This window comes from Desmodus rotundus, chromosome 6 (assembly GCF_022682495.2).
Source record: "Desmodus rotundus isolate HL8 chromosome 6, HLdesRot8A.1, whole genome shotgun sequence".
NCBI lineage: Eukaryota > Metazoa > Chordata > Mammalia > Chiroptera > Phyllostomidae > Desmodus > Desmodus rotundus.
This window is the reverse complement of record NC_071392.1, coordinates 28,166,664-28,193,428: the sequence shown is the minus strand read 5'-3', so window position 1 is coordinate 28,193,428 and position 26,765 is coordinate 28,166,664. Positions and strand designations below refer to the sequence as shown.

At 43.1% G+C, this 26,765-nt stretch overlaps 1 protein-coding gene across 2 annotated transcripts in view; it reads right to left on the bottom strand.

The window, feature by feature from the left end:
• Window positions 1–26,765, bottom strand: part of SLC25A13 (solute carrier family 25 member 13) — a 169,345-nt gene that overhangs the window by 119,926 nt on the left and 22,654 nt on the right. For both annotated transcript variants that reach the window (XM_024577240.4, XM_024577241.4), the window contains exons 2-3: window positions 26,293–26,346; window positions 17,770–17,912 (exon numbers count right to left, since the gene is read on the bottom strand). In XM_024577240.4, the coding sequence (XP_024433008.2) occupies window positions 17,770–17,912; window positions 26,293–26,346 (197 nt within the window). The remainder of the gene's footprint in view (window positions 1–17,769; window positions 17,913–26,292; window positions 26,347–26,765) is intronic.

Below are 26,765 nucleotides of genomic sequence, written 5' to 3'. Positions count from 1 at the left end.
CAACTTAGGTTTTTACAGGATCACTCTGGCTGCTATGCTGAACAGACGGAAGAGAAGACTAGAAGGAGGGACACTTGTTAAGAGGCCATTACAATAATCAGAGTGAGAGCTGGTCATGCTTTGGACTACGGTAGTAGCAGCAAAGGAAGTAAGATGTGGTTACAATCTGGATACAGAGTAGTATCCTCCCATAATGCTACAAGCAGAACAAAAAAGAAACTAAATCATATAAAATGCAGGATCACATTATAGGGAGTTCAATTATTTGCTAGGATAAAATCTAAAGAACTAGCCAACTTGGGGCCACATGCCAATCACCACCAAACTGTGGAGTAAATTACTGGGAGTTTTAGAATTTCACTTCTTTTGGTGCTCATGTAATAGTTTTATTTCTGAGAAGGTACATTTATACAAACATGCAGAGAAAATAAAAACGAAGCACAACTATGTGGCAGGTACCGTGCTGCCCGCAGCTGGCTGTAAGCATCTTCACCAGCAACTGGTGCGGAGGTGTCTTTTCTGGTGCAGGCTGAACGTGGGCTCTATGTTAGAAACCAAGCTGACGAGTCTTTTTACTAAGCTCCCCTCAAGGGATGCCCTGGTCAGGGAGCCTCACACCCTGTGTCCTTGGGTGATGAGCACAGCAGTTACGAACTCAGGGTTGGAAACTTCTCAATAGCATGTGCCAAGAGCCTTTATGAACAAGACCAAGTAACCGAGCTTGCCTTGGAGTGTGCCTTGGGATCTTTTCTCATTTGGCGGCTTCCCCTAGACCTGTGCACTGGGGCTTTGTCTTTCTTGGTCAACTTCCCAGCCTCTTCCTCTGGTTTATGTTTTGGACACTTGAGGCTTGAGAGGCCTACTAGGTCTGCAAACGGAGAGCTTAAGGGAGCAGCTGGCTGGATCTCACTCTGGAGTTCAACAGGGATGAGAGGGCTAGAGACACTGGGTGGAAGTTATGAAGTATTTAGAACCATGAGAAGAGATCCCCCAAGAAATAGAAAAATACCCAGAAGTCCAAGGACGAGCCCTGAGAATGGGAGGTGAGGGAAAAACAAAAGGGGACTGGAAAGAACAGCCCGAGAGGTGTGAGAAAAGCCAGAGAGTGGGATGTGAAAGTACAGAGAGTATCTCACGAGGTGTGAGGGAGCGACCGTGTCACCATCAGGAATAATACTACCATTGGATTTTCCAGAGGCGGGGGCTGCGGCTCCTGGCACAGAGCTCCTAAACCTTCCTGTCTCCTGAGTGATGAGAGCACCAGGAGCAGCTTTTGTTTCAGTGTTTGGTTCTTGACCCCAGGTCCTGACACAGGTCCTAAATCGCTTGGTTTCCTGGGTGATAGCAGTACCTTTTGCTCTACTGAGGTAACTCTGGGTGGACTCCTGGATGGGTGTTAGGAGAAAGACTGAGCCACAATGAGAAGCTTGCAATTTTCAGCGACGGAAATAGAGTTAATAATTGATCATGCCTACGTGAGGAAGCCTCCATAAAAATCCCCAAAACATGGGGTTCAGAGAGTTCCCAGGGGGGTGAACATGTGGCAGTTCTGGAAAAGAGGCACACCCAGAGAGGGCACGGAAGCTCCAAATCCCTTCCCAGGTACCTTGCCCTACACGTCCCTTCCGTCTGAGTGTCCATCTGCATTCTTTTTCATATCTTTTTGTAATAAACTGGTAAACAGTAAGTACAGTCTTTTCCTGAGTTCTGTGAGCTGCTCTAGCAAATTAATCCAATTTGAGGACAGAGTCGTAAGAACCTTGGAGTTACAGTGGATGAGTCAGAAGCACAGGTAACCATCTGGGCTTGGAATGGCTTCTGAAGTGTGGGCACTCTTGTGGGACCAAGCCTTTAACTTGTGGGTCTGAGCCTTTAACTTGTGGGTAGATAGTGTCAGAACTGAGTTAAATCGGAGGACACCCAACTGGTGTTACAGAATTACTTGGTATAGGGGAAGAAAAAGCCACACAGTTGGTGGCCAGAAGAATCAGAAGTGAAATGTTCTGTGAGGGCAGTAAAGGAGAGACAGAAAGGAAGAGCAAGTTTTTCCTTATCAGGATCTTAACAAGAGCAGACTTAGGAGAGCTGTGGAGGGAAACCTGAGGGGAGCAGATTGAAGCACGAACGGCAGAGACAAACTGCTGAGGTTCCTGCAGAAAGAGAGAAGTGGGCAGAGCTGGAGGAGCAAGGGGAATCATGAGAAGTTTTCCTTCCTATGGGTGAAATACTTGAGTGCCTCCAGGAAAGACCACAGTAAAGAGGGAGAAGGGTGGGAGGTGATGATGCAGGAATGGCAAGTTATTCTGGAACAGTATTTGTGAGCAAAGTGAGAAGGGAAGCTAGCTCAACTCTTCCTCTGATGTCATTCCACTGGGTAACCACACACATGTGCTCACACAGCAAGTCCCATATTTTGCCTTATATAATGCACATGTTCTTGCCCAAATTTTTAAGGGAAAAACAAGGATGTGCATTATACATGGATAGTACCTGAAATACCTTGTATCTGTTCTTGTGTTTTGAAATTGTTACATAAAATTTCTTGTACCATAATATGTTCAAAAATAAATGCTAAATGTCTTTATAGTACAAAAAACAAGTATCTAAATATAAATAAATACAAAATTGAATTAAAAATTAAAATGAAAGGTTTTTTTCCTGAAAGGATGGACCAAAAATGCGGGTGTGCATTATACAGGGCAAAATGTGGTACTAAGCCCATTTAATCAGGTAAGAAAACAGGCTCAGAAAGATTAGGTCACTTGTCTAAAGTCCCAGAACTTTTAAGAGACTTGGTAAGATGTCAATGTGATTTTTTCAACATTATCTGTGTTCCCATTTGAATCAGTTCTCTCCAGGGGCAGCAGTTACCAGTAGAGTGAGCGATACTGAGTCACCTAACGTGGACGCCCCTTTCCTGTAAGTGTGGACGAGGGGAACAGAGGCACACAGCCTCGGAAGTGTTTAGTACAGGAAAGGGGTGGAAGCAGAAGGATGTCCTGGGTATAGTTGCGGGTCCCCTGGGTATAGTTCATTATGGTGTGTCCAGTTCTCTTTGACAAGAACCCTAATAGATGGCCTGGGAACATATCCTTCTGACTCAAATAAGATAAACCTTAAAAGCTATGTTCCGCAAAATTTAACATGGGTTAGAATTAGGGAAATGATTTAAAACACGCATTCTAATACTACGCAGCCATAAAAAATACAGAAGATTTCTTTACACATGCCCCGAGGGATCGTCAAGACAGGGCTAAGTGACAGCAGCAAGTGAGTGTGTGTCCTGGGGTCCGATCCTGCACACAGGCCGTGGTGGCCAACTGCATGTGTATGTCAGCTGGACTGGGACCTGGATTGAAATGACCAAACGTTATTTCTGGGTGTCTAAGGTGTTCCTGGAGGAGATGAGTGTTTAAAGGGGTGAGCTGAGTAGCGCGGATGGCCCTCCCCAGTGTGCGTGGGCATGGTCCAGTCTGAGGAGGGCCTGAATGGAACAGAAAGGAAGGAAGAAGAACTGCGATCTCTGCCGACTGCCTGGGCTGCGACAGCCACGCTCCCTTTCCCGAGGACTGGGACTTACACCATCGGCTCCTGGGTTCACAGGCCTTTGGATCCAGACTGACCTGTACCGCTGACTTTCCTCCATGACTCAAGAGCCTGTTCTGCAGAACACATCTCCCTCGGTGTCCCCTTCCTCCCTCCCTCTCTCGCTGCACTGAGATCCCGACTGACACGCATGCCCACGTGCACACAGAACAGACTCTCTCAGGAATAAACAATGTCATGTGGTGCAGAAAGGTTACACACCTGCCTTCTGGGTGTAGTGGGGAGAGAAATATGAACATGAAAATGCATATGTACCAACTTACTTATATTATATTCCTTCTATGGGGGAGAAATACCCCATAGAAGGAAAAGCCGAACACTAAGGTTAACAGGAGTGAACTCTGAGGGGGAGAGAGAAGACAGGGTGAAGGGTATAGGCATGTTAAGTCAGGCTTTCCCGAGGATACCTTGCTTCTGTTATATAGTTTTGACTTGGGAAACATATGTTTTACATATCCAAAAATTAAATTAAGTTTAAAAGAAAAAAGCAATCCCTAAAAATTGAAAACAAACTGAAACAAATGAACCTAACTACATAGCAAGTTGGTGGCAAAACCACAAACAGAAATGAATTATTTTTAAAAACCTTAAAACACCGTCTTTTGACTATATATATTTAGTGGGATGCCTTCTATGCACAAATAGAGCTGAAAAGAAATCTTAAACTTCATTCACTTTCTGATTGTTAGCAGTAATACTGGTGTTATTATTTTAAATATATCCCACACCTCACATATATGTAATTATGTAGATGTTGCTGGTAACGAGACTTTCAATGAAAGGATAAAGAGATAAATAGAAAAATAAAAAATAAAAATACTTTGAATTTAATTTTATCAGTTTAACTTTGAATTTGAAATACCAGTATGAACTGAAGACCATCCCCCACTAGCCAGTGAACACTCCTAAAAGTAATGACAACCCAAAAGTAAGAAGCACACCTGGTTCTCAGATTGTGGTCTCTAAACACTGCTGCCCATTAAAAAGGCTAAGGACTCTGTGAAAGAGTGGATGATTCCAGTCTGAAGCAAGAAATACCTAAAGTAAAAATCTGTTTTACCAGAAGGCAAGTGAACTTATCACATAATAAAGAATCCTATCAAAAAAGACTAAGGAGAAAATAGAAAAGGGCTCCCATTGACCAAAAATGAAGTAAACACATTTGATTACAACATGCCAAACACGTATTTTTTAAAACCTACAAGTTTATAATACTCTATGGAAAAGGCTCCCATTTCCCCACACAACCCCCAATTCACTGAGCCTTGCGACTTATTACAGCACCAACTCCTTCTGCTAAAAATTGGCTTAGATAAAGGAAGTAATTTGGTTGACTCCTATTTCTAACCCAGGCATCTCCCCTAAAATCCACACTTCTAACAGCCTACCTATCCAAATGCATGTTTAATAGGCATCTCAATATTACGTGTCCTATAGAACCTTAAGTTTTGTTTCCAAACCTATTCCTCCCCCAGATTCCCCCGGTTGCTTGGACTGTCCTCTGCCATGTCTCATGTTCATTCTTTCAAATCCCATAACCCAAACCCAAGGACTTCTTACCGTCTCCACAGCTGGCACTCTAGTCCTGCCACGGCTTGCCTTTCTTCCGCTCTTGCCCACTGCATTCTATTCTCTACAGATCAGCTTGGAAGATCCTTTCAAAATGTAATCCACATCCTGTCAAGTCCTCTGCACATAACTCCCCGGTGACTTCTACTAGTCTTGCAATAAAATTCTACAAGAGCTATAAAATCTGGCCTCTTTGGCTTCTCTTTTCTGCCCATCACTAACTCTGGCCAAACCCATCTTCTTGCTGCTTCTCAAACATGTCAAGCACCCTCCCATCTCAGGCTCTCTGCATGTGTTTTTCCCTGTACCTAGAAAGCTCAACTCACAGATTCTCACGTGGCTCACTCTCTCACTGAGGTCCCTGCCCACATGTCACATTTCAAAGAGGTCTTCCCTGACCACCCTCATCGACCATGGCACCCCAGGCCCACGGTCACCATCCCCTTCCCTTGCTTCAGTAGATACCTGCCTCTATAACATACAAGCTACTGGTATACCCCGCCCATTTGCTACACAGGTGCAGTGTTTACTGTTTGGTTTAGAATAGGGCCTGGCACATAGTTGGTGCCAATAAATACTTAAGTGAATTAATAATCTGAAATTAACCTACGGGTTTTAAACATTGAGGTTCTCTCAATTTGTAACACTAGACCATATATCCTTACCATATACCCTTAATTATGGAGACTGCTATTCTACAACATCTATGAAAGTTAAACGGTTATCTTCTTTCACCTCATACTTTATAGGACTGAAGGTCCCAAAACCTTTATATCAGATTGTGATGAAAGCCTTACCCTCAAAAACCTTCATTAAATTTAGTGTGCGACTCTCACTCTATTTAGTAGGAAGTGACTCATTGTGAAGTATGCCACAATCAATGGGAAAGGTAACAGGCACCAAATCTCCTGTTTCACTTCGGGAATATCTCACAGCTTAGCGAGACTTTCAATTTAAGCAACTGCCACAGGCTGTGGCTGTGCCGCTGGCGCTGAGAGAGGAACAGGTCTGCAAGTAGCCAGGAGCCAGAGCTTACCTTTGATGGCCTTTCCTCTAAAATTTTAGATTTGCGTTTTAAACACCTACGGTGCAGATAAAGCAAGAGCACACAGCCAAACAAGGGAAGTGGGAGGGAACAGTGTTTGCTTTTTCAATCGTTTTCGGAGCATCTTCACATGCTGGGAGGAATGCAGGAAGGTAGGGCCAGTAAAGGTAAGTACTCTGAGAAATGGATGCAATGCTACCTCTAGGGTAAGTCTAAGAATAACGAAAGGGGGAAAATACCCCGAAAACTATTCCTGGATTTTAGAAAATTGTGAGGAATGTGGGGACCTAAGCCTATGGGTGTGGATTGGGTTGGCGTACTACTTGTGAAGGTTTTAGGTCCACCTCAGTCGGCCAAATAGTCTTAGAGGTGAAGAATCTTGCAAACGGCATTAGAACTTTTAAGCAAAGACAGGTGCAAAGTTGTCGCACAAAGTTCTATTTTTATATTCTCTCTTCATAGAAAGTTCATGATAGATCACATTGGGCACAAATACACACACAAATATATGTATATATATAAAAACTTGGTTCAAATTCTATTTCCAGAATTCACTAGCTATATAACTTTGAGCAAATCATTTAAACTCTCTACCCCCCTCTGTCAGAGAGGGGTTAAAGTGCCCATCTTAAGGACTTGTTATGAGGATTAAGAAAATGGTGGAGCCCTAGCTGGTGTGGCCCAGTGGACTGAGTGCTGGCCTGCGAACCAAATGGTCGTCGGTTCAACTCCCAGTCAGGGCACATGGCTGGGTTGCAGGCCAGGTCTCCAGTATGGGGAATGTGAGAAAAAACCACACGTTGATATTTCTCTCCCTCTCTCTCCCTCCCTTCCCCTCTAAAAATAAAATAAATAAAATATTTTTAAAAAAAGAAAGAAAATGGTGGAAACTGTTAGCACTGGATCTGGAACCCTCTATGTGCTCAGTAACCGTTTGCCTCCTTCATACTTCAGTTTAACCATCTAGGAAAAGAACACCAGCAGAGCTCCAATCCCACAGAATGTTTTTACTTTAAAAGTTCTTCAAGTAGTTAAAAAAAAAACCAAAAACCCTGCCCCTCCCCAGGCCTCCCTGCTCAATGCAAAGATCCCTGTCTCCCAGCACACACAGTCTGCAGTCCACCAGGACTGATTCCATCACATCCTTTATCCTGTGTGTGTTGACCTTCACTAGCAACCCAAGACCCCCTGGTTGCCTTGATCTAATCCCCACGGGCTCTGCACTTTCCCTCCTGCGTCTGCATCCCCCAGAACCCTCCCACTGCGCCCCTCGAGATTTCACATTTCATGACGAACAAAACCCTATCCGCAATCCGTTTGCTGAAGGAAACCCTGTCAGATGAATTCTCTAACTATTCTTCCACATTCTTGCTCTGACCCACACCTGGCTCTTCCTTGAGGACAATGGCTCCTCTGCAGCCCCCTCCCAAGAAGCCAGGACTTCCTCTGCACTCCTGGGTTGCTCCAGGCTGACCAGCAGGGCAGGTTTCTCCTTATTCCCCAGGGCCTCCTCCAGGCCAAACCCCAATCATTCTGTCTGTACCCCCAGCTCCAATACTCACGTCATTTGACTCTATCACTCAGCGACCCTCTTTGTTTCTGTCACCTAAGAACTCCTACCTTGTATCTCACCATGTTTTAGCTCCTGGCTAGCTGACACGCTCTCCAACCCTCCTCCTACTTTAATTCTTACTATTTTCAATACACCTATCCTTCAATATATTAATCCTTTAAACACCACAGCCTCCCAATGACCTGAATCCCTCTCTTCCAACAATCTTTCCTCCACCATTCTTCCTCCATCATGCACTTCCATGGTCAGACTCTACAATTTCGACATTACCATGAACTGCAGCACCTCCTTCTTTCCAAATTCTTGCATCTCACCTTTTGGCCACTATCTTCTAGTCTTCCTGCTCATTCCCTCTTACATCCTAACTTCAACGATCTTCAACTCTGAAACCTGCAATTCAATAAGCATCCCACCTCCTCACTGCCTCCTACTCCAATTCCTCTCTTTGCCCCTTACCTACATTAAATCTATAGTCGATCATTATAATGGCTCCCTTGCATGCCCCTAACCTCACTGGCACTTCTCCTACCCTGGATTATTACCCAATGGCCACGCCCTCACTATATCCAAAACTTCCAACTCCACGCCAGGAGCTAAGCAGCTGGACTCGGCTGGAAAGCACACAGCTGCCCTAACAGGTCTCACTTCAAATTGCACAACCACAAGTCCTCAGGTGAGCCTGCAGGCGGGTCCTGCCCAGCAGCCACGCCGTGCTGCCCTGCCCATTCACCCTCCCACTTCTATCTAGATGACTATTTAGTAACTTCTCTCTTCTCAAACTTCCAGCACCTCCACCCACATCCTCCCTCTCATCTACTTCCCAGAGTAAGAACAAGGTAGTCAGAAGAAAACTTCTCCCAAATTCCGCTCCATCACCTGTACAACACCTCTGCCATATCCTCCGCCTGCCCTTCCATTTTCCTCGCTCTGCATGTCTCAAACTTCTGGGTTTCAGGACCCTTTTACCTGCTTGTATTTATGTGGGTCATAGCTATCATATGTAAGAAATTAAAATGGGTGTGTTTTAAAAATAGTAATTCATTAAAAAGTGAACAGATCTATTATATGGCAATATAAATATTTGTTTAAAAAATAACTTTTCTAAAACAAAACACGTAGTGAGAACAAAAGCAGTTTTGTGTCCTTGCAAATGTCTCCACTGCCTGGTGGAACGGCAGGCAGCTGCCCTCAACCTGCTGTCCCAGGCCGTGGTGAGTGAGGACACGAGGCTTCCAGTCTCACATAGCTTCACAGTTAGAAAAGGAAAGAGCATTTGAACAGCTGTTTCAGATCATTGCAGATATTCGTCTATGATACAACACCAAGTCCCACACGTGGTAGTTTCTTAGGAGATCAGATGCAATGCGGAATCTGAAACCGCATCACTGCACTTCTTCCATCGCACTAAAACCCACGGGTATATCCTGCACTTTGAGTGGACCTTTTACCCCACGCAGAGAGTTGTGGCACTGCGTCTTGGGCAACAGGAAAATATGTTTCCCTAAGTTATTCAGATTTTCCAAATGCTGGCAGATTTCATACAGTGTATTTAAAAATTACATCATTAGTATCACTACTAATCATATCACAAAAGTCTTTAAGTATTGGGAAGCGGTCACATGAAAATTTTAATTCTTTCAAATAAAAATGATGTTCCATTAAACGGGAAATGACTAGTCCAGCTGGTAACTCAAAACAACAGCTCAAGCGTACTTGCCCGGACAGCTGCCACAGGGCAGTGAGCAGCAGCAGTCTGCGCACCTTCCATTCGGTCACTGCGAATTCGAACATGACGTGTACTCAAGGGTTAGTCTCACTGAAAATCAGTAATTTCTGCCCTGGCTGGCATGGCTCAATTGGTTGGAACATCGTCCCATAAATCAAAATGTCATGGGTTCTATTCCCAGTCAGGGCACATGCCCAGGTGGTGGTTTTGGTCCCTGGTTGGGGTACATACAATAGCAACCAATTGGTGTTTCTCTCTCTCATATTGATGTTTCTCTCCCGCTCTTTCTCCTTCCCTTTCCCTCTCTCCAAAATCAACAGCCAGGTCCTCAGGTGAAGAATAAAAAAATTAATTTGTACAGCTTCATCAAGGACATTCTGAAGCGGAATTAGCATCATCATCACCACCCCTAGCACTCTTCCTGTGACTTCGTGGTGGTGAAGAATGCAGTCACTGCTCAGACTGGCTCGGTGGCACTGCTTACTTGGCATTAGGGCACCAGTCGTTTACCCACCACTGCTTTTAGAACCAACCACCAGTTCACATACAGCACAGTGAAAAGGGCAGATGGCAACGTAATATTAGCACGTTAACTGTCCTGCTCTCTCGAACTCCCAGAGGTCTCCAAGACTCCGTAGTACCACTGCCCACTCTCTGAGAGCAGCTGTTTTGAAAGACCTCTCCAGGTTTCACAAGAGGCCACCTCCCTCGCAGACCATGCACTAGATTTTCTTCCTTCCTCTCCTGCAGTGTCCGTTCTCCACTGTCCGTACAGTGGGCCCCACCCATGTACAGGGTGCTTTATCTACCCATCTTAAAAAGACCCCTGTCACCTTCCTTCCCCCCCCCAGCCATGGCCCCATATCTCACCTTCCCTTGACAGCAAAACTCTCCGAAAAGGGACTGGATTGCATGCAGGGGAGGACGGGGCACAAGGAGGGCTACCCGTACATATGAATGAGAAGTGAAATCAGCACCTCGTCATTAATCAACCCTCTCTGGAATTAGAAAGAAAAATAAACCCAGGCACCTGACATTCCTAAGAGTGGTCTAATATACCAGCGACATAATACAAACCTTCTTATGAATTCTTTTTAATTTACTCCTCGCAGACAGTGTCTAGCCACCACATTGCACGCACCCCCCTATGATTTCAGACTTCAAATATTAACACAAAGTGAGTAATTCAAAAAGAAAGGGGGTTAATCAGACACCTTGAGAGAAAGAAAAAAATAACACTGATTCAATGAGAGCTGCTAATGAGGCTTTTTGTTTTGGTAGATTAATTTGGGAGTCTGATGACTAAGAAGAAAATTTAAGCTTTGCAGGTGACTGCTGGTGATTATGATCGAGTTCTTTTTTAAAAATAAAGAGATGCTTCTGCTTAATTCCATGGTCTATAGAATTCGTGTGTTGATCAGAAACCTGTGTCCACCCTAGAAACGCAGAAAACTTTCCTCACCAGCAGAGTGAAAGACCTCTTCTTGATTCTGGCTTGTATTTGACAGATGATGAGCATTTCAGACCGCGAACTGCTGATGTTTAAATACATTAGCCTAATACTCTTTAAGCATTGCCAATTGTAAACCTCATTAACTCCCAGCATGCGGCCCAGGCCTGCATTTCCTCGCCACAGCCTCCCAAAGTGAAAACAGGTATATAAAAATGATTTTATCATCAACAACATTATATGCTCCTCCACCTTGTGAAGTATTTAAAAGGCCGTATTTTTTTTTTCCCTCGGAAGGATAAATAGCAAACATGGAAGAGGCAGAGAACACACTTCATTTATACAACCACACACTATAAAACCCCAGATTTCTTTTTTAATCTTTTCTTCTTTGACATCCTTATTCCTCCTGCCTCAAAGCAGGATTTGTCCCAGGGTTAATTCTCTGTACTCAGAATAGAAAGGAATTATTTGTCGATGCTGATTTCCATTGCTACCATTTTGACTCAACAAAATAGGTGCTGATGAGGTAGTAAAAGCTGGACAGGTCAACTTGTCATTAAGAAGCCAGAATTCCTGACACCCCCTTTTGCAAAAAAGAGTGAACTTTTGTTTTTTGCAGGGAGAGCAAAGAGGTCCCACACTTGAGATAGAAAAACATTTTTGTGGTAAATTTGTACGTGATCCTAGGAAAGTGACCAGACGCCGGAGCCACCCAGGGCCCACTCCACACAGACAGGAGTCAGACCTGTAATGGGCAGCGAGCATCCTGAGCCCCAGAGGCCAGACACCCTACACCTCTGGCTTATTCGGGCCCCACACACTTAGTCTTCCCAGGTGAGGAGATGAGGTGCTAGAGGGAACAGCCTTTGAGACAAAGACTTCTCTAAAAAGAGATCAGATAATAACAAAAACAAACAACAAATAGATACAAGTTTGCTCAAAGGGACACGCTCAGAACCTTTATTCTTATATTGTTGTTAGAAGACAGCTGTGTGAATGTATAAAAATTATACTTAGATGATAAACATAGAGCTTCAGTCCTATTCTAAACAAAAACATAATGATAACCAAATCTAAAAGACACATCAAGAACCATACAAATTCAACAGCATGCAGAGAATTTATACTACTCAGCTAAGATAAGGGCCTGAGAAGGCTTTAGAGACCCTCCTCCTCTTCCTCCTCCAAGATGCTGGGAGAGAAGCCCTCCTGGCCCACAACACCTACCAAACGAAAAGTTTCCAAGCCTGGGCACTCCAAGTTCCCCCCATTTCCCTCAAGGTACTTCACAAAATGAGTACACCCATCATTAACTCTATTAGAACAGTGGGATCAGGGAAATCTAAACACAACACGCAGTTAGAAGGGAGGAGTGGGGCTGGTGAAATCAAAGAACATTAAGAGCGAGTATGCAGTAGCATAGGAAAGTCCAGCCAATCCCCTGACTCAAACTAGCCTTTGATGGCTCTCCATTGCTCCTTTTTGGATAAAGACCCCCAAATCCTCAATGTGAAGTAGTTTCCTACACAGTCCTACACAGTCCTGCACGGCCTACCTCCCCCACCCCCCTGCCCTGCACCTTCCATGCTCCAGCCATGCCAGCCTCTGCATTTCTGAATGTGACTATGGTCTCAGAAACTGCTGTTCCCTGTCAGCAGTGCTTTGTCCCCAACCCCCATCACCCACCCTCCTCCTACAGCTCAAATGTCACTTATCCTGGGGAAGTCTTTCCTGAGCTCCTCATCAGCGTGAAGCCCCCTGAACTGTCTCTCGCACCATGTCTATCCTTCATAACACTTTCCACAGCATCAATTCACATTTCTTTGTGGTTCCTGCATTAACAGCTATTTGCTCCAGTAAATTAGAAGCTCCAAGAGGGCACCATGTGTTTTCCACTCCCCAGTCATCTTCAACATACAGCGCAGTGCGGGCGCAGAGGTGAGGTTCTCAAACCGCTGCAGACCGACAGGCACTCGGGAAGACGCTCAGAGCATGGAAGGCCTATGGAGTCACAGCCTCAATCGGAATCAAGGGCACTCCAGAAAAATAGGATCCCTTTACTGTAAGGTCTTTCTTGTAGGGCACAGGTGTCTAACTTTCATGCCTAGAGTTCAGCCCAACCCTACACGTGCAGGAAGCCTTCAGGAGGGGCCGTGCCCTCACGGAGATGGCGGGCAGTGGTGTGCAGGGGTCTCTGCCTCAATGATGGCTAGGTCTCGCCAACAGCTACCATACCGCTACAAAAAGGCTATTTTAGTGACCCAGGCTGGTTGGTCTCTGTCTCTAATAAATTCTTTTCTAAAAATGTTTATATATTGACTTGAGAGAGAGAGGAAGGGAGGGGGGAATGAGAGAGGGAAGGGGAGAGAGAGAGAAACACTGATTTGCTGTTCCACTTCTTTACCCATTCACTGGTTGATTCTTGTACGTGCCCTGTCTGAGGATCAAACCCACGACCTTGGTGTATTGGGACAATGCTCTAACCAAATGAGGTACCCGGCCAGGACACCCCAATAAATTCTTTGCAAGTGCAAGCCTTCTAATTCCCCAGGGATAATAGCTATATGAGAGTGTTTACTTCCTAGCGCTGCTGTAACAAAGTACCACAAACTTGGGTGGCTTAAGGAAACAGAAATATATTCTATCACAGTTCTGGGGACCGGAAGTCTGAAATCAAGGTGCCAGCAGGGCCACATTCTCTCCAAGGGAGATGCTTTAGGGGAGAGTCCTTTCTTGCCTCTTTCAGCTTCTGGTGGCCCCAGGTGTTCCCTGGCTTGGGGTCACATCACTCCAATAAAGGAACAGTATTTGACTTGTGATAATGATTTGTGGCTTGTGAACTTGACACATTGCTATGCTTCCAAAAAAAGGGAAAGGAAGGGGAAATAAAGGCATTCACAGTTCTACAGTGAGAACAGACGGGTGGGTGTGCCTATCTGTAAATACTGAGGAGCTGTGGGTCAGGGTCTGGGTTAGGGAAAATGGCCCACGAAAGCCTGAACGGGCCTTGCGCAGGCCCAGGCTCAAACACTGACCCTATGGTACTAGCTCAGTGAGCGTAAATACCCTGGATAAGTTCTTTAGTTTGTTCAGTCCTTTTGGAAAGAATTATCACCATGTATATGGTGAGCTATAAAACAGTTCTACCCATACACCCAGGAATATTTCTCTTCTAATTTCTTTCTAAAAAAGTAATTAAATGAAAGGGGAAAGATATTCACTCCAATATTATCTCTTTTAGAAAACCAGAAACTGAAAAGCTCTTTAAGGGCATAATTTCATAAAGTAGGGTGCATTGGTTTGATAGAAAAGGATGAAGATACTTAACACTGTGAATGTGAAGAACATACAGAAGTATAAGAATTGATTGATACAGTCTAAAAGATTACCAAAGAGAACTACAATTAAAATGAATTCAAATTATAAAAAATATTGGTGCAGGTGAACGAAATAGGACAAGTATGTGTGTTAATGGGGGTGAGGATGGAAAAGAAGGCAAAGCACAGTAAAAGGTATTATTACAATTACACAAATTAATGCCCACAAACATATTAATGTAACTAGAAACAAAAATGCTCACCAAGACAGAAAATAAAAGACAAAGGAAAACTCCTATAATGGTAAGTTTAAATAAGAAATGTCATTGTGAACTTTTGATTTTTTAAAGTACACCCCCCAGGTCTTCCCGCTGAAAAGTCAGACAAGCAGTAATGCCCTAGTAACAAGAAGCCGGCGCCCAATTCGCTGTCTCTAAGCACCACTCCCAGTGAAAAAGAATCAGGGCTTCTTAGAGGAAAGAGAGATTTCCAGGTCAGAGGCAGGAAACATCCAAAGTGAGCCTAAGAACATCTCAGTTGCCAAAAGCAAAGAGTATTCAAAGGCTAAGGGTACAGGGGCCAGCTTGAAGGGCTACCCACTGACCACACCAGGACAATTTTAGCATCGAAGGGATTGCACTGAACTTAAAATAAACTGAATAATAAATTATAATTCACTGAATTTAAAATAAATAAATCTATGATTTATTTATAGATTATAATACACTGAATTTTAAATAAATCAATTCATGAATCTGTACTGATATAAAAGGTAAAGAGAGAAAGAAACAGTAATGGAGGGAAGTAAGAAAGCTTTTCTTCCCTGGTTAGTGTGGCTCGGTGGACTGAGCGCTGGCCTGCGAACCAAAGGGTCACTGGTTCAATTCCCAGTCAGGGCACATGGGCCTTGGTTGCGGGCCAGGTCTGGTCCCCAGTAGCAGGCACATGACAAGTAACCAAACACTGATGATTCTTTCCCTCTCTTTCTCCTTCCCTTCCCATCTGTCTAAAAATAAATAAATAATATCTTTTTTAAAAAAGAAAGAAAGCTTTTCTTTACTGAAGTACAGCAAACAATAAAGATAGGACTTCTAAAAATCACCATTTTTCCAAACCCCATTGTTATAACTGACTCAGGACAGGATCATCGTGGATACTAAAACGATTGGGTGAAAGGGTGCTACAAAACAGGACGAATTTGCCAAGTGTTCTACCCACTCATTACAAAACGCAAATGGTTCCCATACGATGCAAACAGCAAGTGGATTGCTGGGACCACGTGCCTCCTGAGAAGGCGCAGCAGGCGGGACAGCACCCCAGAGCTGCACGTGCACTCGGGCAGGTGTGAAGAAGCAATCAGACAAGTCCAGAATGTGGGACCTTCAACAAAATCACGGGAGCTGGATTTTCAAAGTCAATGTCATGAAAAAAACAATAAGAGGCAAGAGTCTGTTCTAGATCAAAAGAGATATAACAACTAAATGTACTATAAAAACCTGGACTGGATCCTGGATTCAATTTTTTTTTTAAATTGAAAAAAAGACAATGAGGCATTTGAGGTAAGGGTTGGGGAGAGAGATCTGGTCTATCTGAATGTGGGGATATTAGATATTATTTGACATGGTTGTTGATGCTCCTAAGTATGAAAATGGTACATGATGGTTCTGTAAGAGAACTGTGAAGTCTCGTGATGTCTGCCACTTATAGTTACCTAGTTTGGGCAAAAAGGGAAATTGTGTGTGTGCATGTTTATGTGTAGAAAGTGTGAATGTAAAAGGAGAGAACAAAGGTGGGAAAAGTGTTAACAATTAGTCCATCTAGATGAAGGGTGTTCATTGTATTCTTCTTCTAATTATTCTGTAGTTTAAAAAATTTTAAGGTATCAAATATGAAAAAATTGACTTTAATCACCGAGTCAGATCATTTAGGCTGCACCTGTTGGTCACCCTTCCTCTGAATCACGAAGTGTGAAAGCAACCAAACTTTCTCAAACAAAGATGTTTGTTAGAATAAATCTATGTCCTATCTAACTTTGGCTTCACTGGACTAGTATGAAATACATCTCAGCCTCCCCCTGCACTGCCCAGAGAGGCCCTGAGAGGGAACAAAGGCCTTGCATGCATGACATTTCCCTGCCAGGCAAAGACCCCACCTGGAGGTGGAGATAGAAAACAGAAGTAACCCTGATACCTGCTCCTGGAGCAGAGAGAGAAAGGCCTAACCCAGCAACCCTCCGGGATGTAACAGGAAGTCTCCCTGCCAAGTCCACCCACCCCCTCCCATGCTGCAAGGCCTTCACTTTGGAGGAGGTGATTTATACAAGGGATGGGACAGCAGCTAGATAATTAAGAAAAGGGAAGTTCTGGTGAGAACTGAGAGCATTCGTGGTACATCAAGAGACTTCACTTCGGCTGTATCTCAAACCCGTGTGGGAAAACCAGACACGTGACCAATGGAGAAAGCGCAGAGCCAGAGAAAGCCACCCCAGAATGGCAGGTTACTGCAGTCTGCCCAACGGGGTGGGTGCTGGCAAGCAGTGAGGGCAGAAGGCTGAGTCTACCACGGTTTACCTGGAGAAGGCTGGTTCCTGTAGATCAGCGGAGTCAAACTCATTTTCACCAGGGGCCACATCAGCCTCCAGGTTGCTTTCAAAGGGCTGAATGTCGAGTTCCTTGCCCCCAGTTAAGGAGTAGTTACATTTATACAGTTCTAAAATTATATTTGGCCCTTTGAAGGCAACTGTGAGGCTGATGTGGCCCCCGGAGAAAATTAGTTTGACACCCCTGGTCTAGATTATCCTTGGCTATTAGGGGACATTGGTGTTCCTATTAGCAAGGGTTCAGAACCCAAAATTCTGTGCTTGGTGATAAAAGCCAATTGCAATCTTACACAGCTTAGGAAAGACTCATTTGTTAAATGTAAACAGAGAAGACTGGCCAAAAAAAAAATTCCAAAGGCATTTCCCCAAGTGTCCTAGTTAATTTTCGATGGTTCAGTCTTTCTCCTCCAGCTCGGTTAGAATGCTTTCAACAAGGATATGGAATCATTTTTTCTGTCTGTTACTAGTAGCATTTATTCACGTGTTAAACTTAAAAGTTAACTGTGTGAAATACTATAGAAAGGTTATGTTCTTACAGCCATGTTTTATATTTACTCACAATTTAACATGTGCCTTGAAAAATACCAGCATGAATACAAACGCTCCGGTGTATCCTTGTACCTCTCTCAACTACAACAGTTCTGTGAAACTACAAACAGCTCTTGAAACTATATAGAGAAGTTCACAGAAAACCCCCAACTGTGATACAACCACAAAAGGAAATATTAAAGTTACTATTTCTGAAATAATATATTAATTGCAATAGGTACAGAGAATGCTCTAAGAGATGGAAAGTATGTTCAGTGACTTCCTAATCATTAAAGTAGCAGAAAGCTGTTTCAAACAAAACTATTACATGAGATCATTAAAAATAAACATACCCATCTTTGGTCTGATCCACCACACCACTTAAAAGTTCCACAGTCTTTGGATGAGGCTGGCTTTCTCCAAAAATGTTCAAATATCGAGTGACAAAATCATTGGGAGACATGAAAAATTCGCCATTTTTTTCGATGCTTGCATACTGTTTGAAAAGAAAAGAGATACTTTATTCTAAAAAATATACAATCATGAGATTAATGTGTGAAAAAGCTGAAAATATTCAAAGGATGAAACCAGGTATGATAATATTCTTCTCACAAAGACATTTATTTCCCATCACCTCAAAGAAAAAACAAAAACCTAAGTTTGCCAAGTTTGCTGTTTGTACCAGTGGTTCTGAACTGGGGGCAGCCTAACCTGATTGTCCAGCCTGCGAACATCGATGTCCCCTAACAGCCGAGTGTTATCAGCAAGAACTCACCTTCTCTCTACGTTGCCTCCCTTTCTGGGGTGGAGTTCTCTAGCTCTGAGCTTCCTCCGTTTGTCTTTATCTTCCCCTACAGGGGCCATCTGGCGGTGTCTGATGACAATTTTGATTACCATAACTCGGGGAAAGGGATGCTACTGGCACCTAGTTGGTAGAGGACGGGGATTCTGCCAAACATGGTACAATGCACAGGATGACCCCCTACAACAGAGTGCTCCAGCCCACGGTATCCAGAGTGTGGAGGCTGAGAAACTCTGGTTTACACAAATTTAGGAAGACAACCTATGTCTTGTTCTTTAGCCAAGGCACAGAGCTTTTATTAAAGGTGGGATTAATTATGAAGTCATGGATGAATACAAACTAATTCTTCTGCCCATTTCTGCATCAAGGGCATCAAAGATGTACGAAAGATGAAAAACAGGCTGAGCTGGAAAAGAAACTATTAACTGCACGGCTTCTTGTGGGATTTTAGGGAAGAAGGTAGGAAATGCTGCCCCAGTAGTGTCCTCTTCACTCTGGAACAGAAATGGTCGATAAGAACTAGGTGGCACACGATGCTTTTTCACCACGGTCCCCCAGGTCTGGCTTCAGTGCCATACATTCCAGCTCACAGTAGTGGGACCTGCTAATTCCTGCTCCTTGGGGCTAAGGTGCGGTGGGAAATGCTGAGAAACAACTTGGGGATCACACGTTATCCTTATGGAGCAGAAATAGGCCTCTTGATCCTGAGGACAGAGCAGTGATTTGGGGGGGGGGGGGGGGTTATGGAAGAGGGGGTGATGGCAGTGAGCTACACAAAGAACAGGGACAGATGGGTGACAGGAACCACACTGGTGGCCACAGTGACGGGAGCACAGTGAAGTGAGGTGCAGTGACAGGATCTCTGCTCCCTCGGTAACCCCACAGTTATGCCTAATTAAAATTATTTTAAAAAGTCACTTGCTATTTCTACATTTTACTTCCAATGCACGATAAGCTTCTGCTTAGACACTCAGGAACAAGCTGGGATCCCCTGGGCCGGGGCTGCACCCAGCTCTGCCTCCACTTTGTGTAACCGCCCATGTGACCCCAGATAAGTAACCACTGGGTTTCTTTGGGGGTTTTTTTCTGTATTAACGTTATTCAAAACAATTTTGTTAGATTGTATTGTGACAGATGTCATATCAGCATGCACTTAAAAAAACTCATCAAAATTGGGGAATATTTGTGTAGCCATTTTAATATTAAAGATGGAAGAAAATACAAAACATTTTTAGCATATTATGCTTTATTATTATCAAGAAAGGTAAAAATGCAACTCAAACACACAAAAAAAAGGTTTGTGTAGTTTATGGAGAAGGTGCTGTGACTGATCAAACATGTCAAAAGTGGTTTGTGAAGTTTCGTGCTGGAGATTTCTCACTGGACGATGTTCTAGGGTCCGGCAGACCAGCTGACGTTGATACCTATCAAATCGAGACATTAAGTGAAAACAATCAGCGCTATACCACGCGGGAGAGAGCCGACATACTTAAAATATCCAAATCAATAAAGTTACTGGTGAAAATGAAAAATGTGCCTCTTGGTTTACAGAAAAAACTTAATGGACTTTTTGGCCAACCCAGTAGTTTTCTGGGCCTCTGGCTCCTCACCTACAAATGGGATAACAGGGTTACCTGCTTCATAAGGCTGGTGCTAGAAATAAATGAATAATCATGTAACAGACTCAGTGCAATGCCCTATGCGCAATAAGCAATTTATAAATGTTCTATATTACTGGGGTTTTTACCACTGTGTTACCATAGTACAAAAAAAAAAAAAGCTCAAACATGGCCCAATAATTCTACTGTTCTTTGGTTAACATGTAAATTTGGCTTTTTGAAAATGTAGAAGAATTCTATTTTGATTTTCCCAACTGAGGCAAAATGGAGAATGAAATATGAAGGAAATGTCACTGCTAATTACAGCAATACTATGATTTAGAATTACACCGATATTTGCATATAGTGGTGAGTAAATTAGTTTATTTAAAATCACATTTAACTCTTTTCCCACCAGTAAATGTTGAGATTATTTCCAGTTTTTGGTATTTTAAAATAAAGTTAAGGTAACCAGCCTTATTTTTAATTATATAACATTTGTCCAAATTCCTGGCAATTTTCGAAGGCTAGACTCCCAGGAAAAATTGTTGAGTCAAAGGAGAGGAACCTTAGGGCTCTTGATGCTTATTATCACACTGCTCCCCAGAAAATATTGTACCAGTTCACACTCCCCCCAACAGTGTGCAAACATGCCTTCCTCCCACTCTGTCTATCATATTTGCTACACAGATCTTTCCAGTTGCATATTTTTATCAAATTGAGTCCGTAGGTTTTTTTCTCTTATGTAATCAATGTCTTCCACTACTTTAAGTTTAGAAACTAGTCCTTCCTCATCTCAAGACTAATGATTCACCCACATATTCTCCTGGCTTTTTTCTAAGTAGGTTTATCTTTTACCTTTAAGTTTCAACACATCAGTACTTTTTTTTTGGTATGTGGCTGGAGGTAAGAATTCTCCAACTTTAGTTTTTTTCCACTTAATCTGTTGGTTGTTTCACATTTTAAACAAGATCTTTAAAATGCTATTTAACCCTTCTTTGGGAACAGATTTTACAGGTGACCTGAGCCTCCCTCCTTAACAAGTTTTGGAAGTTTTAATGTGATTAAACGTGTACTCATGAACCAGGAAGGCTTTTAGGATTCCTTGAACAACCCCGTATAATACTAAATGTGATGCTTCATTTTGTGTCACCCTGACTGGCCAACGGGTACCAGATTAAACATTATTTATGAGTGTGTCTGTGACAGTGTTTCTGGATGACATGTGCATTTGCATCTGTGGACTCAGCAGCAGACTGCCTTCCCCAGCGTTGGGTGGACTTCGTCCAATCCACTGAAGGCTTAACAGAAGAAGGAGGAAGAATTTGCTCCTTTTTTCCAGCCCTACTTCCTGGGCTGGGACATATCTTCTCTGGCCCTCAGACTGAGATTTACATCATCAACTTCCCCGGTTCTCTGGCCTTCAGACTTGAACTAAATTACACGGTCAGTTTTCCTGGGTCTCCCCAGCTTACAGGTATCATGGTATTATGATATTACAGGTATTATGAGGTATCTCAGCCTATACAATGGATGGAGTGAGCCAAGTCCTCATAATAAATATGGATGGATGGATGGATGGGTGGGTGGGTGAGTGAATACTCCCTAGAGATGACAATACCTCCTACTGGGATCACAAATTACTTCTTTTTATATACATCTCCTTTTTAAATTTTAATCAATGAATATGAACTCTGTTGTTATAAGAAAAAAGTTTTTCAAAAAGGAATTATTTTTCAAATTTTTGCCTACAAAAATGTTTAAAATACATATTATGCTTTTGTTGACAAAGAATCATTACAAAAGTCCAAGTGCACTTCACTAGCTCTGAGTACTACGATTTGTAATGTGGTCTATTTCCATCGTCCAGTCCCTTTACCCAGTCTGCCCACCTTTAAAGTCTTACTCTACAGGCGTTGGCTATTTCCGGCTCTGTGCTTCTAATCACTACACGCGGCCTCCTCCGCTCTCCCCTGAGCTAATGCTTTCCCCCTTGCATTCCCATTCTTATTAGTGGCAACCTCCCTGTCCCCAGGCTATGTATCCAGTGGTCATATTTAACTTCTGCTCTCTCCCACCCCTTATACTAGATCAGTCATTTTCCTCTAATAGTCCTTTGAAATGTCTTTAACTTGCTCATTCTCCATTCCCTTTGCTGCCACCACTCTAATCAAATTATTAGGGCCTCATACCCTGGCCAGTGTGGCTCAGTTGGTTAGAGCATCATCCCATAACCAAAGGGCTGTGGGTTCAATTCCCAGTCTGGGTACATGCCCAGGTTGTGGGTTCCGTCCCCGGTCTGAGTACCTAGGATCCCTGGTCTGGGCGCATAGGGAGGCAACCAACTGATGCTTCTCTCTTATCAATGTTTCTCTCTCCCTTCCTCTCTCTAAAAAAGGAAATGAAAAATGTCTTCAGGTAAGGATTTTTAAAAAGAGTATTATAAAAAAAGTGATTAGAGCCTCACACCTTATGCTCAAGGCTGCCTAACTCCTGGCCTTGCTGCACCAATCAAAATCTCAACTCCATCTTCCTGTACCACTGGGTTACTCAGAAAATCTTCGGTGGCCCCAATACCACACTCGCAATTACCTTTCTAATTTTGTCACCCACACCCTGTAATAATTGGCACAGTCCCCGACAAAGAGTTGAATTTAAATAAACATCTGAAGAATGAGCAAGAATCCTTCAACCTAGAGAAGCTGCTTGCTCCAAAACCCATCTCCAGGTTCCCTCAAATGCGTTCCTCTTCCCTGGACTGCCTAGGCTGCCCTCCTCTGCGCCTCTCCAGCTCCCACTCCTCCCCGAGGCTCCTTGAGTTCCATCTCCAAGGAGCCTTCTCTGACCACTCCCCGCCACAGGGACTGCTGCCCCCTTCCGCTTCCTGTGGCATGGGCTTAACCACACGTGGGGCCCTTGAGTATGCTGACTAGTGATTCTTTTTTACTTGCTTCCTGCCTGTAAAGCTGGTCTCCTGTATGAAATCTGAACTGTGAGACATGGTCACTGCTTATCCCATTTTGCACATCCCACTCACCACAAAGTTTCATGGTGTTTTATTTAAACTGTAAGCACTCGATGCCCCTCTGTTTAAATGAACATGCAGCAACATCAAAAGTGTTAGGCAAACAAAAAAACACATGTCAACATTTAGGTTAGAAGCACAAGTGCCCACACCTAGACTGCAATCTCCACACCCAGACAAAACATTAGCCACCACTTAGCTCAAGAACAGCCTGCATAATAGAGCTCGATGGCCTTAGGTTAGGAATGGCTCACACCAAGTACTGCCCCCCTTACCATTCTATGCCCAAGACCCTATGCTCCAGGCCACCACACACACCTGGTACTCTTACAGCTCTTTGCTTTGTACATGCTGTTCCCTAGCCTGAAATGTTCTTCCTTTGTCCCACAATCCACCTCTACCTTCTCCATTTGATAAATAAACACCTACTCACCTTCGAGCACAGCTCAAACATCACCTCTTTGTAACTTTAACAACTCTAAGATGATGTAATTAGCCCCTCATCATCTCCCTGCTATTAATGCTATGTAATGCTTATCAACCATATTATGGCTTTTTCTTTTTCTTTTTTTTTACACTTAGACACACCCAGTGAGACAGTTAAGGGCAAGAGCCATGATTTATCCATCTTCGTATACCCAACACCTCACACTGCACTTAGCATACAGTAAACACCTTCAACAAAAGAAGAAAAAAGACGGCAGAATTGATTTTAACTCAAAAACATAAAATCAGCCAGTCCTGGGCCCACTGTAGTCCTCCAGGGCCCCTCCCCCGGATCTGTCGCGGTCCCACTGGCTCTCCCACCTGCACAGCTGCCCATTCCCCTGCTCCCAGCCCATCTGGTCCAAAGAGAACAGTGAGGTTTCTCTCCACCTCCCCCAGCTACAGAAGAATCTTCTAACTACTTTAGCAGAGAGAAAGCTAGGATTATGTATTACAAAGAAAAGTCAGGAAAAAGTAGTCAGGCTTACAGAGTTCTGATGGCCAATCCATAATTAACTACCAAACCCAGGCACCAGGGAGACGTGCCTGGCACAGTCCCCAGGGCGCCTCGCTCCTATTCTTCCTCCACCACAACACCGTCTGCGGTAGATGGTAAACAAGAGATCCTCAGCGAGCTGAGCCAAGGATTTATGTAGGTACCACACTATCCAGGCCTGATGAGATCACCCGAACCTCTGCCAGATCCACAATCCCTTTCAGAAATTGCTGATTGCTGTTTTCTTCAGGGACGGCCCCCCCGACAGTATCCCCTTGGACTGAACTCTCACTCAAAAACCAGGTAGTCCTAGCCAACCCAAGGGAGGACAGCATTTCCCCATCTGGTCCCAAAGATTCCACCCCAGCCCACAGGCCCACTTACAGAGACACCCCACAGGTGGTGGTGCTCCAGAACCCTGTGTGGAATTCCTCTACCTGACCAATCTGATTTGTCTCCAATATAGACTTGCCTGCTATTGAGATACTGTATCTGGCGAAGACACGTTGTTCCAGAGTAGGCTCTCAACCTGCCCTCACCAGCTGCCACATGGCCTCAAAAGGTGGACACAGCTTTTACCTGGAGCCTTTCCACTGGATTACGCAAAAAGACCAGCAAGTGTCTAAGATGTGCCATCTATTGAGACTGTTCCCCTTTCCTGTCAAAAGGATGTCCGCAACTATTGCTGGTTTAGAAAACAGAAATACATAACAGGCAGGTCTTGAGTTCAAAGAATGATTATGACTTTGCCAGCTCAAGTTAATGAACTTTATCCATTTCTCTAGGCTCTTGGGCAATCCACTCACATGCTCTTCTGCAAGTGGTCATTCAGAATTATATCATTAGAGTTTCACAATAAAGACCTTAAAGACACAAACTACAAGTGTGCGAAGCTCCCTCATGGACACCTCCAGTCGTGGCGGGCCCGAAGTGCATAGTAACGGACAGTCGTGGAGGTCGGAGACAAAGCACCTCTGTTTTCTGGACGCTCAGTATCCAGAATCATTTTCCACCTTAGCATCTCTATATTGCATTGTCCTTTCTGAGACAAAAACAAATCTATAAAAGATTTCTGATTTCTTACAGATAATCCAAGCCTCCCTACAAATGTATACTTCTTCTTCTCTCCAAAAATGGCTCATACTTTTAACCATTTTCCTTTGGAGACTTGGTCTGTCAGTGTTTGAATTATTTAACTTTAAGCATTTTCTTATCAACATCTAATGCAAACCAGGTGCCGGATACTTTCCCAAACTTTTTTCATTGAATCTTTACAATTTTTGTAACTTACTATGAAAATGCACAATCATATACAAAGTAGAGAGAAGAGTCTAATAAACCCAATATTGTATTTCCCAATTTCAAAGATTATCATCATACTGCCCACTCATTTTTCCTACCCCACCAAAACTAGATTATTTAGAAGCAAATCTCAGACTTCACAATCTCATTTATACATCCTTTAGTGTGTATTTCTAAGAGAAAAAGACTATAGTTTCCATAATCCAAATGTCATTACCCAGCCTAAAAATCAATTAATAACAAATACTCAATATTAAATAATCCCATCAGTGTTCAAATTTCCTGACTGCTCCTTTTTTAATGGTAACACATTTTGATGGAGAAAGTGATGTATACAAAATTATTAACTTTCAAAGTCATATATTCTCAGTATACAGCTGAACATCAAATGTCTCATGTGAAGCCTTGGTTCTCTCTATGCACATCACAAGTGCCTTTGGCATGTTTAGAAAAGGTATACGTATATACATTTAAAATCATTTTTATAAAAGTGATCTTTTGTTTTTTGAATACTTTGATTCCAGTTGAATAACATTACAAGTGCTTCAGTGTTTGGAAACTGAGTTAGACTTTTATTAAAGTATTAATCACTCATGCTCAGTATCACTAAGTAGACGAAAGTAGAACAAACTAAGGAAATGAGCTTGTGCGGTCTCTGCTGTGATCCCCTATCTGTCGTTACTCATGCTGAGGCCTCCGCACCAGGCGCAACAGTTGTAACAAATGAGGGTGACCACGACAATGATGACGATGGGCTCCCACCAAGCCCATCGGCTTGAATGAAGGGTTACTGGAGTGTTTACAAAGAGCTCTAGACTTCTTGGGAGAAAAAGCATTACCATTAAACTACACAAGCCGATCCTGGAAAGGTAAACGGAGTGTGAGCCTAAATCCCCTAGAAACTCCTTTTCAACGCCTGACACCGCGGGAGATTAAAAAAAGAAATGAAAAGGTAAACCATGCTGCCCTCACAAACAATCACCAAGTTGCTGATACGTTTTTTAAATAGATATAATTGTAAAGGGTCTCTTTTAAAAGTCTTAAGTACAGATGCTTTGGGGGATTTTTAAAAACTGTAACAATGAAATAAAGAGCTGCTTGAAAATAATCTTTAAACGTTGTGGAACACAAATCAAACAAGAAACAAAATAGATTCTTTATACTGACCTTCAAAAATATTGTTCTAAGCTCAGCTGGATCTGCTCTCTTGGTTAAAGCCACCTATAAATAAACATAAAAATGTTTATGTTATTAGAACAAAGCTGAAAAATCAAGCTGGCAACTGACAGAAAATAAACTCCAGGTCAGAAATTGGTGGATTTCGTTTTTGTACTTAAAGCAGCGAATTCCCCCAGTACAGAAACTACTCACTGGATTTTAAATTAGACTTTCTATGTGGCTTCTAGAACGCCAACACTATGAGCAAGTTACCGGTAAAGCTCCTAGTATGTAGTGTTTAATGTGTATCTTTTTTTTTCAAAAAGAAGGAAAAAGAAAGAAAAGTTGAAACATATTTGTAATCATCTGCCATTTTAAAATTACACTCCAGAGTGACCCATACTTTTTCATTGGGGAATATTAAATGTTAAAGTACAATCTACTTGTTAACTATGCAGGAGAAGATAGTCCTTAAAGAAGTT